Source organism: Cervus canadensis, chromosome 2 (assembly GCF_019320065.1).
Source record: "Cervus canadensis isolate Bull #8, Minnesota chromosome 2, ASM1932006v1, whole genome shotgun sequence".
Classification (NCBI taxonomy): domain Eukaryota; kingdom Metazoa; phylum Chordata; class Mammalia; order Artiodactyla; family Cervidae; genus Cervus; species Cervus canadensis.
This window is the reverse complement of record NC_057387.1, coordinates 18,775,030-18,790,304: the sequence shown is the minus strand read 5'-3', so window position 1 is coordinate 18,790,304 and position 15,275 is coordinate 18,775,030. Positions and strand designations below refer to the sequence as shown.

General features: G+C 46.7%; 2 protein-coding genes across 7 annotated transcripts; one reads left to right on the top strand and one right to left on the bottom strand.

Moving 5' to 3' along the window:
- The first annotated feature begins 32 nt into the window (after positions 1-32).
- CDC42SE1 (CDC42 small effector 1) lies at positions 33-15,244 on the top strand. 4 transcript variants are annotated; one of them, XM_043457911.1, is made up of 5 exons: positions 33-170; positions 10,803-11,116; positions 11,638-11,748; positions 12,624-12,712; positions 12,958-15,244. In XM_043457911.1, exons 2-4 carry the CDS (start codon positions 11,063-11,065, stop codon positions 12,696-12,698), a joined length of 240 nt encoding a protein of 79 aa, XP_043313846.1. In that variant the 5' UTR covers positions 33-170; positions 10,803-11,062; the 3' UTR covers positions 12,699-12,712; positions 12,958-15,244. The 4 variants fall into 4 exon arrangements, with proteins under 4 accessions (XP_043313846.1, XP_043313827.1, XP_043313850.1 ...); XM_043457892.1 differs by lacking the exon at positions 33-170 and adding an exon at positions 7,545-7,682; XM_043457915.1 differs by lacking the exon at positions 33-170 and adding an exon at positions 7,685-7,822.
- On the bottom strand, positions 1,570-8,385 carry MLLT11 (MLLT11 transcription factor 7 cofactor). Of its 3 annotated transcripts, none has more exons than XM_043457879.1 (3): positions 7,951-8,385; positions 6,648-6,719; positions 1,570-2,823 (listed from the first exon to the last, which is right to left on the bottom strand). In XM_043457879.1, the coding sequence occupies exon 3, from the start codon at positions 2,815-2,817 to the stop codon at positions 2,545-2,547; it is 273 nt and encodes a 90-aa protein (XP_043313814.1). In that variant the 5' UTR covers positions 2,818-2,823; positions 6,648-6,719; positions 7,951-8,385; the 3' UTR covers positions 1,570-2,544. The 3 variants fall into 3 exon arrangements, with proteins under 3 accessions (XP_043313814.1, XP_043313805.1, XP_043313797.1); XM_043457870.1 differs by having other exon boundaries at positions 7,955-8,385; XM_043457862.1 differs by lacking the exon at positions 7,951-8,385 and having other exon boundaries at positions 6,648-6,926.
- Positions 15,245-15,275: the final 31 nt, after the last annotated feature.

The window sequence follows — 15,275 nt, the reverse complement described above, 5'->3', positions numbered from 1 at the left end:
GAAGAAATGGAGGCAGCAAAATGGCGGACCCGGAAGTGAAGGCTCGGCGAATATAATTTCTGGCGGAGGAATCTATGAAGAGAAAATGATCGGAAAATCCGTATTTGTATTCGAACAGGACGATGATGCGCCCCAGAGGTTCACTGTCTATCCTCGGAAGGCCTTTTGAGGTAAAATAGTGTGTATTCGGGACGTTTTAGACAGGACTATTTAGCGAGGCGGAGGATTGTCGATTACGTGTCGTATAGGTCCGGCAGGGGACGGACCCGATGGTTTGTTTTGGCGCCAAGAACTTGGTGAAATCGGATTCTGCCCATCTGTCCCGCTGTCTTGGTGGTTTTTAGGAAAACTATGTTTCGCGGTCGCACCCTCGGGTGAAGATGTCTGGGACTTTGCAGGGTTTGCGCGTGATTTGAGCTCTTGTGCCGGACGGAAATGTTTTCCGCTACAGCCTGAATGTAAGGATCCTAGAGCCAAGCTGTCAGCAGTTATTTCTTGGTGGGGGCTTGGAAGATGATGGAGCAGGAGTTTTCAAATTCATTTAGGCACCTTGCTTACCAGTTGATTCCCATCTCCACCTACCATTCGCCAGGAATTAAAGGACAGCGCGAAGTCGGGAAAGAAGACTCTCGAAAATAAATAGAAAAGGAGACATCACTGCTCCACTCTGTTCGATTTTGGCTTTTGTCGTTGATGGTGGGGGCCATCAACGCTTTTCAAAGCCTATGGGGAAGATTTACGTGCTTTTTTAAAAAAAAATTATTTAAGTTTAGGTGATAGTGTTACTATCTGCTGTACAGCAAAGCGATTCCGTTGTAACTATATATATATATATATATATATGCTTATATTCTTTTCTATTATGAATTACCACAACGTATTGAATATCGTTCCCTGCGCTATACAGAACTTTGTTTATCCATTCTGTATGTAATAATTTGTCATCTGCTAATCCCAAACTCCCAATCCATCCCTTTCCTCAATTTCCGTAGATCCTGCTCATGTTCTTTACAGGACTTCTTTGGCATACTGCCCAAGTTGGTATTTACAGCTTTGAGGGTCAAAATCAGTCTTGTTTACAACCTCTTCTGTTGTCTGACTCGTTGTCTCATACAGTAGGTACTCATAATCTACTTATAAATTAGCCCAAATAGCTTTTTTTTTTTTTTAATGAACTGACTTGTAAGTATAAGCATATAACATATTTGGGTTAAGTCGTTTGTTTTCCTAGGGACCCAGGCTGAGATAATGAAGTGCAGATTTAATGTCACAGGTGCCTTCTGCAGCATCTGGAATTACTACCTAATACATTGGTAGTCAGGGGGCAAGCCCAAGAGTGGTTGGTTTCAGCTTTCTCCAAAATAATTTTTTTTTAAGTTGTTTTCACCCTTTTTCTTGTTACTGATCTGTACAACCTGAAGTTCATCATTATAATGTATAAAGGCTACTTCAATCCTTCTTCCTCAAAGTTGCACATCAGATAAAACATATAAGCTGAACATGGAAGCAAAAGCTAATTTTTTAGATCTATGCTGCTTCCTGTGAAGAGAGAAAACTAGAATCCAGTCGTGGGATTGAATATCTTTATTAAAGAAGTGATTAAATGGCAGCACAAATCAGCAGCAATAATTTGGGGAGGAGTGGGTAGGGTCAGAGTTGATTGTTCGTTTCATAGTGTCAAGGTAGCTGAAGAACTGTGCCCAAGGCCCATTTGATCAGTATCCTACACTGCAAATGCAAGGGGGCAAACTAAAATACTAAGGCCCATGCCTATGCCTTTTAGAGACTGAATAAAATCTTACAAATTATCATAACAGCAAGATTGCATTTTAAGATTTGAAATCTGATTTTCCTCAGCTAGTGTTTTCAGCCCACAGGAGCAAAATTGTAAATTGAGTAGGCTTAAAGGAGGAACAACTTTTGAGAGAGTGTAACTGTTTCTGAAATGATTCAGGGCTTTTCTCTTATTATCATCTCCCACACTGTGTTATTTCCTCTTGTTTCATACCTTTAACTGCCCCTAATTTCTCTGAGAAAAAAGTGTATCACAAGAAGCAGCAGGATTACCTTAATCTTTTAGAAACCCTACAGTTTTATAGCAGATAATCTCAGAATTTACAGGGTTTTCATCAACCCCTGAAGAAATACTTGTGTTTCCTGGCTTGGAACAAGAAATTAGGAAGGTTTGAGCACTCTCTGACAGCTGATTAAAATGAACTTAAAAATGAGTCCTCCATTTTACACTGCTATACAACTCGGTGGTGCCCTCACCAGTCTTTTTTCTGGATTTAATGTCTGGGGAAGGAAAGAATCCCTGTGACCCAATATTCCATTGCTTGAACCCTTTACTTTGTGACTTGAGGACTTTTGAGGAAAAACTGGTAAGATAAATAAATACATAAAACACAACTCAGGCAGATTCATCAGCACCACCTCAACACAGTAAGGGGGAGACAGCAAGATTGATAGGGGAAAAGGGTGGAAGGATGGGGGTTTTAAGGTCAGGCAATGAGGGCAAAGTGGTGGAAGAGAGAGGTCTTGGGCTTAAAGCAAGTCCAATTCGAAGGAGTGGATGCTGGCAATGGGAGCTCTCCAAAAGTTGAAGGTGCTGTACTCAAGGAGGGCATCGTCTTCTGGGTTTTTCTCCTGCTCTGCTCCAGTTGCTTGCCCCATCGTTTTGCCAACGCTGCTGTCCTGGATCTTGTAGGTGGATGTATCTGACAGACCCAGGCCTTCCAGCTCCGACAGATCCAATTCTGGAATGGGCATCCTCCAGAAAAGAAAGGAGCTGTACTGGCTACTCACAGGGTCCCTCATAACTTCCTGGAAAGAAACCAGTTATCAGTATTCATGCTACAGCCACCTCTTTGTGGCCCATGGCCTTTTCCCATTTGCCTCTGTACATAATCCAACCAGGACAAGTTTCAGGAATCTGCCTCTATTACCTTTTCCTGCCATTTCCTAACTGCCCCATCTTGGAATAACTTATTTACTGCCTACTGCTTGGGTCTGGTTTTCAAGGCCTTCCAGAATCTGGCCCCATTCTTCCTAGTACTTTTTTTTTTTCTTCTTTTTTCCTAGTACATTTTATGCCACAGCTATACTTATTCCTGTCTCTTAACTCTACACTCTCCATCTTAAAATACTATCTAAGTTTCAAGGCTCCATTCAAGTCCCTAGAGGAATCTCCATTGACCTCTTACTATATTTCATATCCTTGATTTCTTCCTGTTTAATAGGTCATGGTACCTCTGAAAAGGGTTTCCATGTCCATGATTTTTCTGTTTTCCTCCCTGCTTTCTAAACCCTACTGTAAACTCACTTCTTCCAGGAGGACATCCTTAAACTTAACTCCATCTAGCCTATTTCTTGCAATATCTCCTACAATGCCTGTAGAGTTTTACCTGACTACATCAGTTTGGGGTTACCGATCACTGTTGTGTCTTTTATAAGGATAATCTTAACTCCTTCAAGGGACTGAGAGTTTCCCCAAGTAAAAACCAGTCTACTTTACACCTTCTTCACAAGTGGGCTTTGCACACACACAAAAAACATCCAAAGCTGCTGACTAATTTCCCCTCAGTATGTATTACAGTGAATACTTTCCCACTCCCATTTATAAGCCCACAGATAAATCTTACAGCCTATCTATTTCTCTCTAGTCTACCTCTCCTTCAAAACAAAACCTGGGTTCTTAAAGTTAATTTTCCTATGCTATAACAGGATCTCTTTTCTCTGATAGTGCTAGAATACACCTGATGATACAGCAAATGGATTGGAAATTTCAGGAAAGTTTAGATTGGAAGGAGAAGGTCCTTTAATAGATTAGATACTTTTCCATGTTTTAATGAGTAGTACTCCTTTTATCTTTCCTGTGTGCCCCATGCACACCCTGAAGTTAGACTATTATACCTCCTTGCGACCTCCCTATTGCTTACTAACCAAGGGAAGGGGCAAGAAGCATTAGTTGAAATGTTCCTGAAGGAGCAGAAAGAACATTCCACTGCCTCCAAAAATAGAATCCCCATCTCACCCATCTCACAAGGCTTTCCTCCAACACACTCCATTGGCTTTCACCAGGCTTTGAGACTACTAAATACTGACCTTAAATAAGTTCCAAAATGCCCCCATAAATGTGGCAGAAAAAGTAGGCTTTAATATAGTGTACAGTTATATGCGAGTATAGGGGTTTTAGGAATGTTAAGTGGGTAGACTAGGGTATTTTCAATGTTAAAAGCGAATTCTGAGTTGTTCTTTGTCTTCTTAGATTCAGGCTCCAAAATAAACCCTGAGAACTGAGCATTACTCAGCAGAGAAGCTGCTTAGAAGGAGAGTAATTTGGGGACTTGAAAAGGGTGGGGGAGCATGTTGGAAAGGTGAGGTCATCATCCTATGATATTCAGCTCTGATCATCTCCACAGTAATTTGTAGAGACGTGCACAGAAAGCTATTAAAAAAAAATGTTCCTATCAACCAACTAACTCTGGCTTAGTCTGGGACTGTAGAGACTGTAAGAAAACCTTCCCACAGGGATTTTAATTAATAATACTAGTTTGCCTATCTAGCTGGTCTCTTTTATATTTCCTCCACAGTAAGCTTAATATAATGCTTAGCACATCATAGGCTTTTTTTTTTTTTAAGAAATCCTATTTTATTTACTTATCTATTTATTGGCTGTAACATGTAGCATATGGGGTCTGAGTTCCCCCACCAGGATCAAACTCTCACCCCCTGCACTGGAAGCGGTATCTCAACCACTGGACTGCCAGGGAAATCCCCCTGCCCCCCTCCCTTCTTTTTAGAAATTCTATTTTAAATAGGCTCTTTAAAGAATAGAATCATGGAGAAGGAGAGGGAAGCTTAGGATTTTAAAACTAGAAAACACATTAGAAATTATCCAGTTTGGATATGGTCTCATAATTTCCAGTCTGACCCTCTTTTGATGTATTATACACAGATAGTTGCCTGCAGCTTGATATAATCCTATACCAGTATTCTCAGAACTGGCAAGAATTCTTATTTCCTGAGGAACAGACATTCAGTGGGTTTGGTGTTGATTATTCCCATGATTAGAATTTGAATGGTGAAAATGCAAAAGGTAGAACAGAGGAAGATAGGATCTGAGAAAGGGAAAAAGCTCTAAGACAAACTGACTCCCTTTCTTCAACCATTGTATGTATAAAAACTGCCCAACCAATTCTGAATGTCTGGCAGAGCTTTTCTTGAAATTAAAAAAGCAAAAGGAAATTTTTACAAAACATTAACTTAAAAGGCCCAAAATCCCTAGCCATGCCATTCATTGACTCAGAGACATGTATGTGGTACCAAATGCATTTCAGAAAGGCACTCAATCAAGCATATCGGCACTTAAAATCAAGTCAAGAATATTGGCTGTACCGAAAATGAAGCTAAAATTTGCATTAGCAATGAAATTTTAAAATTTAATATAGTATGGATTTAATCCCCAAGTACCCGAATTTGCACAAGGTTCCTTTTCAGCTAGCTTTCTCTTCCCCAAATATTCTCTATCCATGCCTCATCTATCTTTATCTCTCTCATTTATTTATTTCAAAGGGCTTGGATAGTGCCTTGTACCACAATACATGCTCAATAAATGCTTCCCACTATCCTTCATTTTAAATTATTCACTTGTTTTAGGTAACAATAATTTCTAGATATCACTGTCTATTCTTAGAGATACACAATTAGCAAATACACAGCATAAAGTGGCGCTCTCTGAGCCACACGGACACGCCCAAATACCCTTTGTCCAGACCCTCTGTGGGAATCCAGGGCCTACCCATCAGGGCCTTGCTGTGTCATGCTGCCACCATAGAGGGGACAAGGAATGATGGTGGAGGGGAATGGAACCTCCCTGGCATCTCATTGTAGGTGTCTCATTCTGGGCTTGGATTTTCCTACTAGCTACGTCCTTCCCCCACCTACTCTACTGAGCTACAATGAAACACTCCCTTTCCAAAATCTGCCCCCATACCTAGCTCCTGTGGACTGTACTGATTGCAATACAAAATCAGGCAGTTGTCCAACACAGAGGTCCCTACCTTCCTACTTCAAGCTGACTCTTCGGAGCAAAGGTTTGGGAATGGGAGAAGGAGACTTAAAAGAAAAGTCAGGATTAATCTCAGTATTATCACATCTTTCCCCCCAAACTCCTTCCAATGGAGACAAATAAGTTTGGGGTGAGGCTAGACACATCAATGGAACATGACAGAAAAAAAATGAAAATACAGGGAAGTAGAGGCCAGAATGGTACAGGAGGACTAGAGAGTCATTAAAAAAAAAAAAAGAAATGACAGCTTGAAAAGAAAGATACAGATAACTGAAGACAATAATTTTATCTTCAGGACAAATTATAGGCAGATTGACAACTGAAATAGGGAGTTAAACGCTGAAAAATAGCTACATGTAAATTGTTAGAAATTAATGTCTGTGTAAAGGATTATAAGGATGGAGATCTTAGGAAAGATGTAAAACGGTTAACAACTACCTACCTATTGTTCCCTGCGCCGCCTTCGCTCCTAAAGAACTGTTCCCCCACCCCACCCTCATTAGGGGGTCTTCAACCTAACTAGCAGCACCTCTCATATCTTTTCAGCCCGTTGCCCCCCTCCCTCAGTCTCGTTTACCTGTTATCAATGAATTACTAGCGTGTTCCAAAGATGGAGGGAGTACCTCAGGGCTCCGGTGTGTGCTCTGGGCTGGAGAAAAAGAAAGCTACTGGGGCTTTGACGGCTTTGTCTTCACTCCCTCCCTGCTCTGTGACAGAGCCAGCCTGCTCGGTCTCCCCCTGCAATGCAGCCCCTCCTAAGAAGGGCGGAAGGACTCCCCGCCCCCTCCCGGCCTGACTCGGCTAATTCAAATGATAGGTTCCAGAACACTTGAGGGAGGGAGACAGGATTAAAGCATCTCCGTAGGTTTATTGGTCTGCACCACGGTTCCAGCACCCCCGTGCTGACTGAGGGAGTAATGAATGAGCACTTAATTGTCCCCTAATTTTAGGTTTATGGATTAAAAAATCTTGACTCTAGATAACGATGGAAAAGAGGAGTGTCCCTTTATTCCCCGATTTAAGGATTTCGAGTTACTCGAAGTGTTTTCGAGAATCAGAAAAAATTCTTCAGCCCTCCCTCCCGATTGCCTCCCCACCCTCACAATGGGTAAATAAGCTAGCCCCCTTCCATTTGAGGAAGGGTACAGGAAGATCGGGACGGGGGTGTGCTTCTGCGAATCTCTGAACTCGGTTGGGGCCGGAGGATTCCCGGGTTCCGCTTCCTTTTTGCCCCGCAACCGCCGGCGCGCAAAGGTAACGCGCGGTTCCGGACGGTCCAGGGTGGGTGGGTGCCAGGCCCTCCTCGAGGGCCCACCTTCCCGGGTTCGCCCGGCAGGGCGGCGGCCCTCGGGGGCTTCCGAGGCCCCTCCCACGTCCTTGCACAGCGCAGCGCCTCCTCTGTCCCGAGCAGGGCTGTGCGCCCGGCTCTCAGCCGGACGGGTTTCGTAATCGCGTCGCGGCCGTTTCCGCCCTCGGCCAGCCCCACCTCTGCCGGTCCGCCCTCGGCTCCCCCACCGCGCCGAGGAGCGAGCCCGGGAACCCACACTGGCGTGCCCCGAGCGGGAGCCCCCCATCAGCTGCCGCCGGACGCCTTGATGCCGGAGCAGAGCAGGTGAGACCTTGGGGTCGGCCCCTCCGCCGGTGCGCCCCGCCTGCCCAGCCTGGCGGAGACGCACCGGATGCTGGGGGTGGGGGAGCAGGGAGTCCGCGGCTGTCGAGATGCTGGGTCGGTGGCAAACGCGGGTGCGCTGGGTGAGTAACCGTCCCTGTCCACGCTCCGGCGGTGCGCAGGTGAGGCCAGTGAAAGAGCAGAAGGGAAGACGGGTCTGGAGTGTTGGGGGGAGAAGGGCGGTGGAAAGAAGGTCTCTTTGGAGACTCACCAACCTCGGTGCTGGGATGTGCCAACAAAGTGAAGCACAGCTGGTCCAGGAAGGTCTGAATCTGAGACAGGCAGTCACGGAAGACAGTGGCAAAGTCGGAAAGATTCACAGAGAGGTCCCAATCCTAGTTCAGCCTTGGGAGAAGCAGAGAATTTCTGGGTAGAGTTGCGGGGTTGGGGGCAGAAATGGAGTCTATGGGACTGAATATATTGGGGAGGGGGAGTTGAGGGCCTAGCTCTGTTTGCTCTTAAGCCTCCACAAGACCTTCCCGGGGGAAGGGCCCGGTTGGTGCTGGGGCAAATGCCTGTCACTTGACTGAAAAGTGGGGTCCCCCCTACTTCTCTAGAGCCCCTCAGCAGCCCTCCTCCCTGGAGGTCTTCAGAAGGGCCAGCTGCAGCCCCGGGGTCATGGCCAGAATTGCCCGCTCCATTCTCTCCATTCTCTTTCTTTTTCTCTTTCCCCAGCTGCTTCTTGTGAAGGCTTGTCAGGCAGCGGGTTGGAGGCCTTGGGGCTGGAGGCAGCGGGACCGGGAAAACCGGTTTGGGGCTAGAACAGTACTAGGGAACTACCTCTGTACATCTTTTCTCCCTGAACCTTTCTCCCATCCGTTCTCCTGCTCACTCCCTGGCAGTTTTAATGTTCTTAAGCTCCGCTGTGACCTGAGTGTCTTCTCCAGCTCTGCATTTCACCCTTCCTATTTGGGACTCAAGCCAGGTCAAGGCACTGCTTGACTGTCAGGATATGGCCTTATCTGATCTGATCCTGACCTCTCCTGCTGTTTACCCAGCCCCTTCCCCTTCATTTGTGGGGTTGAAATAGTGGGTAGTGGGTTCAGGTGCCTCTTCCTCCTGGACTGACCAGTTCAGGACTTCGTTTGTCCACAACTCACTGCTTTAGAGATTTAGATATTTTAAAGGAGAGTGGCAGCCAATCACTCTTACTTCCTTTTCTGACCTTGCTCCCCTCCCCCTTGCCACCACTACATTGACCCTGCCCAGTCTTCTCCTCACGCTGACCCCGCCACCGAGCTTCAGAGACCCTTATGTCCTGTGTCCTAGGGAATGGAATTTCCTGGTCACTTCTCATCATCATTGGTCATTTCATGCCAAGTCCCACACACACACTTTCCCTCCACCCAGCCCTGGCCAAGTCCCTGGAAAAGGAACAGAAACGTCCTTGTTCCCTCCACTGCCCCCTTCCCTCTCTCCTCCTCCCCCTCCTCTCCCCTGTTCCCTCCCACCATCCCCTTCTGTCCACTCAGCTTTGAGCAAGGGCGGGGGGCGGGGGCGGGGGGTTGGAGGAGAGTCCAGTCTTAGTACAGCGTGTCTGGTAGTGTTGGGGGTTTCCTCTGATTCTTCATTGTTTTCTTCATCCCCTCCCACCCCCCAACCCTTACCAAGCAACACCACCACCAACACAACAAACCCTGTGACTGACTGACTTTCCCACTGACCACAGCCCCCCTCTCTGGACAGCTGCATTCTGACTTCCTCCCCGTCTCACTACTTGTCTCTCCAGTGGTGGAAAGGGAAGTTAGAGGAAGCCTGGACTCCTGGGTCCTTCCATCCCCCAGAAACTGTACCTCAGTGTTTGAGTGATTTCATCTCAAGGCTGAGAAAAAAAATCCCTCTCAGCTCTTAGATCAGTCTAGGGTGCCAGAGCATCGGGGTTCCAGTCCTGGAGGGAGGGGAGATTCCTATCCAGGCTCAAGTATGGTGTCTGTGAAATTGCCCTGTCTGGATTCTTTGAGGTTGCTTGTATTATCCGACTAGGAGAATGCACTGAAGTCAGAGGAAACCCATATGTGTCCTACTCTGGCAGGCAGTAGTGAAGTAGTGTCCTTGGACATTAATGCTACTGGAAAGTTCCTCATATCTGGTTGGCTGATGAAGACTGGGGGTGGAAGTGCTAAGGAGGGAAGAAAGAGAACAGGTCACAGCATGAGGGGAGGAGGCAAGCCGGCCCAGGCCCTATGGGCGGAGTGGCAGGACACGACAAGTGAGGAGGGTGGGGAGCCTGGAAGGAGATTCCTCATGGGACAGAAGCTACCTGGCGTGTGTCCCTACGACCTGTGCACAGGTGATCGCCACAAGACACATGGAGAAAGGGCCCTGCCGCCTATGTGCACATACAGGTGCACACGCAGGAGTGCATTGATACAGAACACAGTAAAACAGTGTAGGCAGTCCTCAGGAGGGATCTCAAGGTCAAGTAATGAAGGAACTATTAAATGGCTTTTGGGAGGGGTTGGAGCTCACTTGAGGGAAATGAGGAGGAACCAGGGCAGGGAACAGAGAGGGAAGAATTCCTCACTGAAGAAAATCTTTCTTAGGTTCCAGCCTGCTGCAGTTAGTCACCCAGGACCTAGGTAATCAGGGCCTCTGTTGGTAAAGAAAATCAAGGTGTTCAGGGTAAGGTAAAGAAAAAGGGAGGGTCAGGGGTGGAGGCCTTGTTTGTGAGAACAAAAAACCACCATTTCCTCTTTAAAGTCACTTAAATGCCCCTCCCCTTCTGCCCTAAACCCAGGGAGAAGGGAGGTGGAGCTTGAGCACCCCAACTTTGTTCATTTCTGCCAGTATCTTTTGGTCCCCTCCCATCCTGTCACCTTAGCTTCTAGCCCTCTTCCTCTCCCAGCAGCTACAGCTCCTTAACCCCTTGGTGCCCTGTTGGTTCTTTGCCTTTCTCTGAGAGTTATACTTTGAGGTTATGTTTACAGAGGTTAACACTGGTTACAGGACTTTGGCCTTAAACAGGAGCAAGAAGATACAGGTTCATCAGGAGGCTTCTCAAGGAGTGGGGGATGGGGGACTTCTCCTTAACTTTTCTTCTCTCTTTACTCTCTGTTCATCCAGGGTTCCAAGTCTGTGGAAGACATAACCTTGCACCTGCCTGCGCACCCCACTCTCTGACCTTGCTAGTCTCTCAGGATCTGAGACGTTGACCTTCACCGTGCAGCTCAAGGCTCCAAGGACTCCACTTTGTCTAGACCTGTCCAGCTGAAACTCGGGGCATTGTTACACTTGAGGGGAGTGAGGGGAGGGCAGTCAAGGCACAAGAACAAGAGCCCTCTGGGGCCTCAGGCAGAGGAGTGAAACTGGAACCATCAGGGAACATGAGTGAATTTTGGCACAAACTGGGCTGCTGCGTGGTAGAGAAACCCCAGCCGGTGAGTCTCCCCAACCCCACCCCAACACACACAGAAATCAGTTACCATAGACTGACGAAGACACATCGTCTGGAATGTACCGTCTGAAAAGCCCACTTGTTGCCTCCCTCTCTGTCAGGATAGCTTCTAAGGCCAGGCTGGTGTGGGCATGGAATAAAGGGGCTGAATGATGGAAGGGGTGAACAGTCCCAGCTGTCACTTCCTTTTCCTGTCCATTTTGAGTTGGACAGGAGGTTGTAGGTGGAGCTTAATACCTGTCAGTTTGCCCCATTGTTTCCTCATCAGCCAGAGGTGACTTTGACATGCCCTTTCTCTGTCCACTGTGCAGGCCACTGCTCTTACCACCCTGCCTGTGTCCTCTACATCTGTGTTGTTCTAGCCCCGCCTTTCACACCCTAATGATTTCCCTATTATAATGCCATACCCCCCTTGCCCCCAGGCCCTTAGCTCTTCCCTTAGTGGTTTTCAAGACTCTCTTCCCTTCCTCCACTGTGATGTAACTCCCTATCTTCTCCAAGCAGAAGAAGAAGAGGAGACGGATTGACCGGACCATGATTGGAGAACCAATGAATTTTGTCCACCTGACTCACATTGGCTCTGGGGAGATGGGGGCCGGAGATGGACTTGCCATGGTAACGAAGGAATGGGGAGAGGTTGAGATGGGATTGTGGCCTGGAACTGTGCCCCGTTTTGAAAGTTGAACCTGGAGGCATAACAGAATACTCGAAGGAAAGCACGAGGCTAGGATTCTAGTCCTGTTCGCAGGCTGCATAAATCTGAGATCTGGCATTTCAGGTCTCTGGTATAGTCGCCCTCATCTTTACAGTTAGCAAATTGTTCTTCATTGGGATGGAGGATATATGTCTTAATAGTTACTGAGAGGGCTTTTTCCCAAAATCCTAACCCTTCCTTCTATTAATTAAGAACTGTCTTAAAAAAAAAAAAAAAAAAAAAAGAACTACTGTCTCAGCGCCATAGTGAGTCATATTGAGGTTGGGAGTGTTGGGTCAGGGAAAGGGCTGAGCACCTCTGTCCTAAATACTGTTTAATATGCATTTCTGCTCTCAGAATAACAGAGGACTTCCCTGGTGGTCCATTGGTAAAGACTCCACACTTTCAATGCAGGGAGCATGGGTTTAATCCCTGGTATCAGGGAACTAAGATCCCACATGCCCATGCCGTGCCCCACCTCCCAAAAAAAAAGAGGGAGTGGGCTTGGAGATATTGAAGGAATCTTTTCACCAATTATGAAATTGAGATAAATATGAGAGAGTCCTTTGTGAGAGAATCTTACTTGTAAAAGGCCTACTTTATCGCATCCTCATAAAGGTCGATGTGAAGGGAGGCATTGAAACTTCCCTTGGAGGAATGGAGGTTAGTTTTGACCTTTTCATATTTATTTTCTTGTCAAGGAGATGGGGTCAACCTCTTCCCTGGAGGGCACAGGGGAGAACTCCTGCTGTGCTATATTAAGGTTTTGGAGGGTCTCACATGTGCTTTTTCACAGACAGGTGCAGTTCAGGAGCAGATGAGATCCAAGGGAAACCGAGACAGGCCATGGAGCAATTCTAGGGGCTTATAGCTCCGACAGGAATGGTGAGTGATTAGAGCAACTGATCCAGAGCCTCCAGCCCCCTGCCTTGGAACCACAATCCTTTGCAAGAATGGGAAATGAAGGGAAGAAGAAAGAATTAGGATCCAGAAAGGCAGAGGGAAATGGATGTGCAGAGAGAAATAGAAAAAAAGAGCACGCTGTGGAAACCGTTAAGAGTGTGAACCAGGTGGTGCACTCTCCCAAAGGTTATCTTCGAGGCTAACCTTCGTTTTTTCTCTTTAATCAGGATCTGCTGTGTCCAGCCTCCACTCTGTCCAGCCCAGAAGAGATGCTGCCCCTACCAGTTCTCCTCCCAGAATCAGTGACCCAGGCCCCTCTTTTCCCTACCTGTCTCATAGTGCCTCAGAAGGCTTGGGGGCTGGACTCCCTTTACTCCCTCTGGTTGCAGCCCCTCCTGGAGATGGGGTCAAGGCAGCAGGACTGACCAAGTGATGACTAATTGGCCAGAGGAGCTCAGCTGAAGCCTTGGACGCTCTCAGATCTGAGATAGGAGATTTCTGGGAACTTGGAATGAGTTCCTGTCTCCTGAATGATGGTCTAGGTGCCGTACGTTTTTAAACTCCTAACCTGGAATTCCTTACATGTAGTGGGTAGGTGAGATGACCTAAGTTGAAGCCAGCTTTGCTGAGAAGCTCCCTACCTCCCTGCGTTTGTCTTTCCTCCTGGAGTGAACTGAATTGGATGTCAGGTTGGGTCTTGGGGGGTGACAACTGGCTAGTCTACTCCTTCTTTTTAGATCGTGGACTTTAAGCTCACAGTCCCTCACTATCTCTCTGCCAGTACCAAGTTCTTTCTCTCAGAAGGTCTCTAGCCTTATTTCTATAGCATCGCTGACTCCCTCAGATCTTTTCCTCTTTTTTTTTGATTAAAATTTTAATTTAAGATGAGATCTCTTAGTTACCCCATCTTGCTACTACCTCTGTCCTTAACCCCAACCTTGTCATGAGCCTTATTATTTCCCACTGGATAAGAGTTAATGGATGGGTCTTAACCTGGAGACATTCCTTTTTAGTCTTGGGGATCTGCCTTCTGCCAACCACCCTGCTGGCCTAGGTGAGAGGAAGAAGAGGGATCTTGGAGAATAACCCAGAAGGCTGCAAAACTCGTTTATGTCTCAGGGTAGACTTATTGATCGCTGAGGATGGGAGGGGTGGTGAGATAAATAGGTTGAAAACAGTCATCCTAAAATGAGCTTAAGATCCTCACAGCAAGGGAGTTGGAAGACCTCTAGAGCAAGTTTTCTCAAAACTAGGCACTGTGACATCTTGGGCTGGATAATTCTTGGTAGGGAAGGACTGCCTTGAGCATTGTAGGACATTTAGCAGCATCCCTGCCTGCCCTAGTTGTGACAACCAAAAATGTCCCCAGATGTGGCTAAATGTCTCCTAGAGGGCAACCTCCCCACTGAGAGCCACAGCCTGAGAGTCAAGATATTTTCCTCTTACCTGACTTCCACTTGTTCATCCTAAGCCTGAACCATGGATCAATGAGGGTCCCTTGTAAAATAGGTTCAACAGGGCTGCACCTAATCCCCAAACTCTCCTCAGTGTTGCTTGTGCTTGCATGGGTTCACGTCTCTGTATGGACATGTGCTGCAGTGCTCTATCCTTATTCTCTCCAGGGGAGGGGTTCCTGCATTGTGGGGGCCTGAACAGGGTGAAATGGGGTTGTGGAAGGGAGGAAGAGAAACAGTAGAGCTGCAGCCAGCCCAGCTTATCCTCCCCAAATTTAAACTGTATTTCCGTGCCCTAGTCCTAGAACCAGACACAAATAAGACTCAGGGAGTTTTGTCTGAAGACCAGCGTCTCACTGCCCACCTGGCTGAAGAGTCTGCCTTAGGTGGGAGAATGTAGGAGCAGGGTCTTTAAGGCACTTTCCGTTTTCTCAGGTGTTTTGTTCTGGCCCCTTCCTTGCAGGGTATTTAGAAGGGCAGAACAGATAAGCTCCTGCCTGCTCAGAGATGAGAAGGCAGGGGTCCCGTTAGCTCAGTAACAGGAAGCATCCTGTTTGATGGGAGTGGGAGTCAGGAACGTGAGAACTAAGGTCCACTCTGCTGATTCCACCATCCATGTGGTTCGCCCCCACCTAGAGTAACTGAGGTTCTAATTTTTTCAAATTTCAGTGTATTTCCTGCAGTTTTTCAGTGTCTAAGCTTGGTTATAGGGATACATTCCCAATGTACTCAGTTCCAGTTTTGCTAATTACTCTTGCAAGTAGCTCAATAGCCTGAGGGTTATACTAGATCTAAAGGGTTATCAGGATAGGGCGGGAAGCTGGGGACCTCCTGGAATCTCTGGTCACCCTGATCTTGAGCCCTATTCTACTGCCTGTTCTTTACACACAATCTTCTTTTCTTTGGTGCTCTCTCTCCTTTAGCTACCTTCTCTAATGTGTATGCTACCATCATTTTAACAATATTGAGAGTGATGGGAATGGGTTTGAGAGTCATAATTTATATTAAAAATTGTTGGACTTTTAAATACATTTTCAAATAAAAAACAGTTGAAGCAAAATAGTTGCAGAGTAATCACTACAGGTATGTGT

Bases quoted from the DNA above. Each gene is read 5' to 3' on its own strand.
- MLLT11 (XM_043457879.1), bottom strand. From the start codon at position 2,817: ATGAGGGACCCTGTGAGTAGCCAGTACAGCTCCTTTCTTTTCTGGAGG.
- CDC42SE1 (XM_043457911.1), top strand. From the start codon at position 11,063: ATGAGTGAATTTTGGCACAAACTGGGCTGCTGCGTGGTAGAGAAACCC. The intron at 11,117-11,637 runs GTGAGTCTCCCC...TTCTCCAAGCAG, and splicing joins TGGTAGAGAAACCCCAGCCG to AAGAAGAAGAGGAGACGGAT. The intron at 11,749-12,623 runs GTAACGAAGGAA...GCTTTTTCACAG, and splicing joins CCGGAGATGGACTTGCCATG to ACAGGTGCAGTTCAGGAGCA.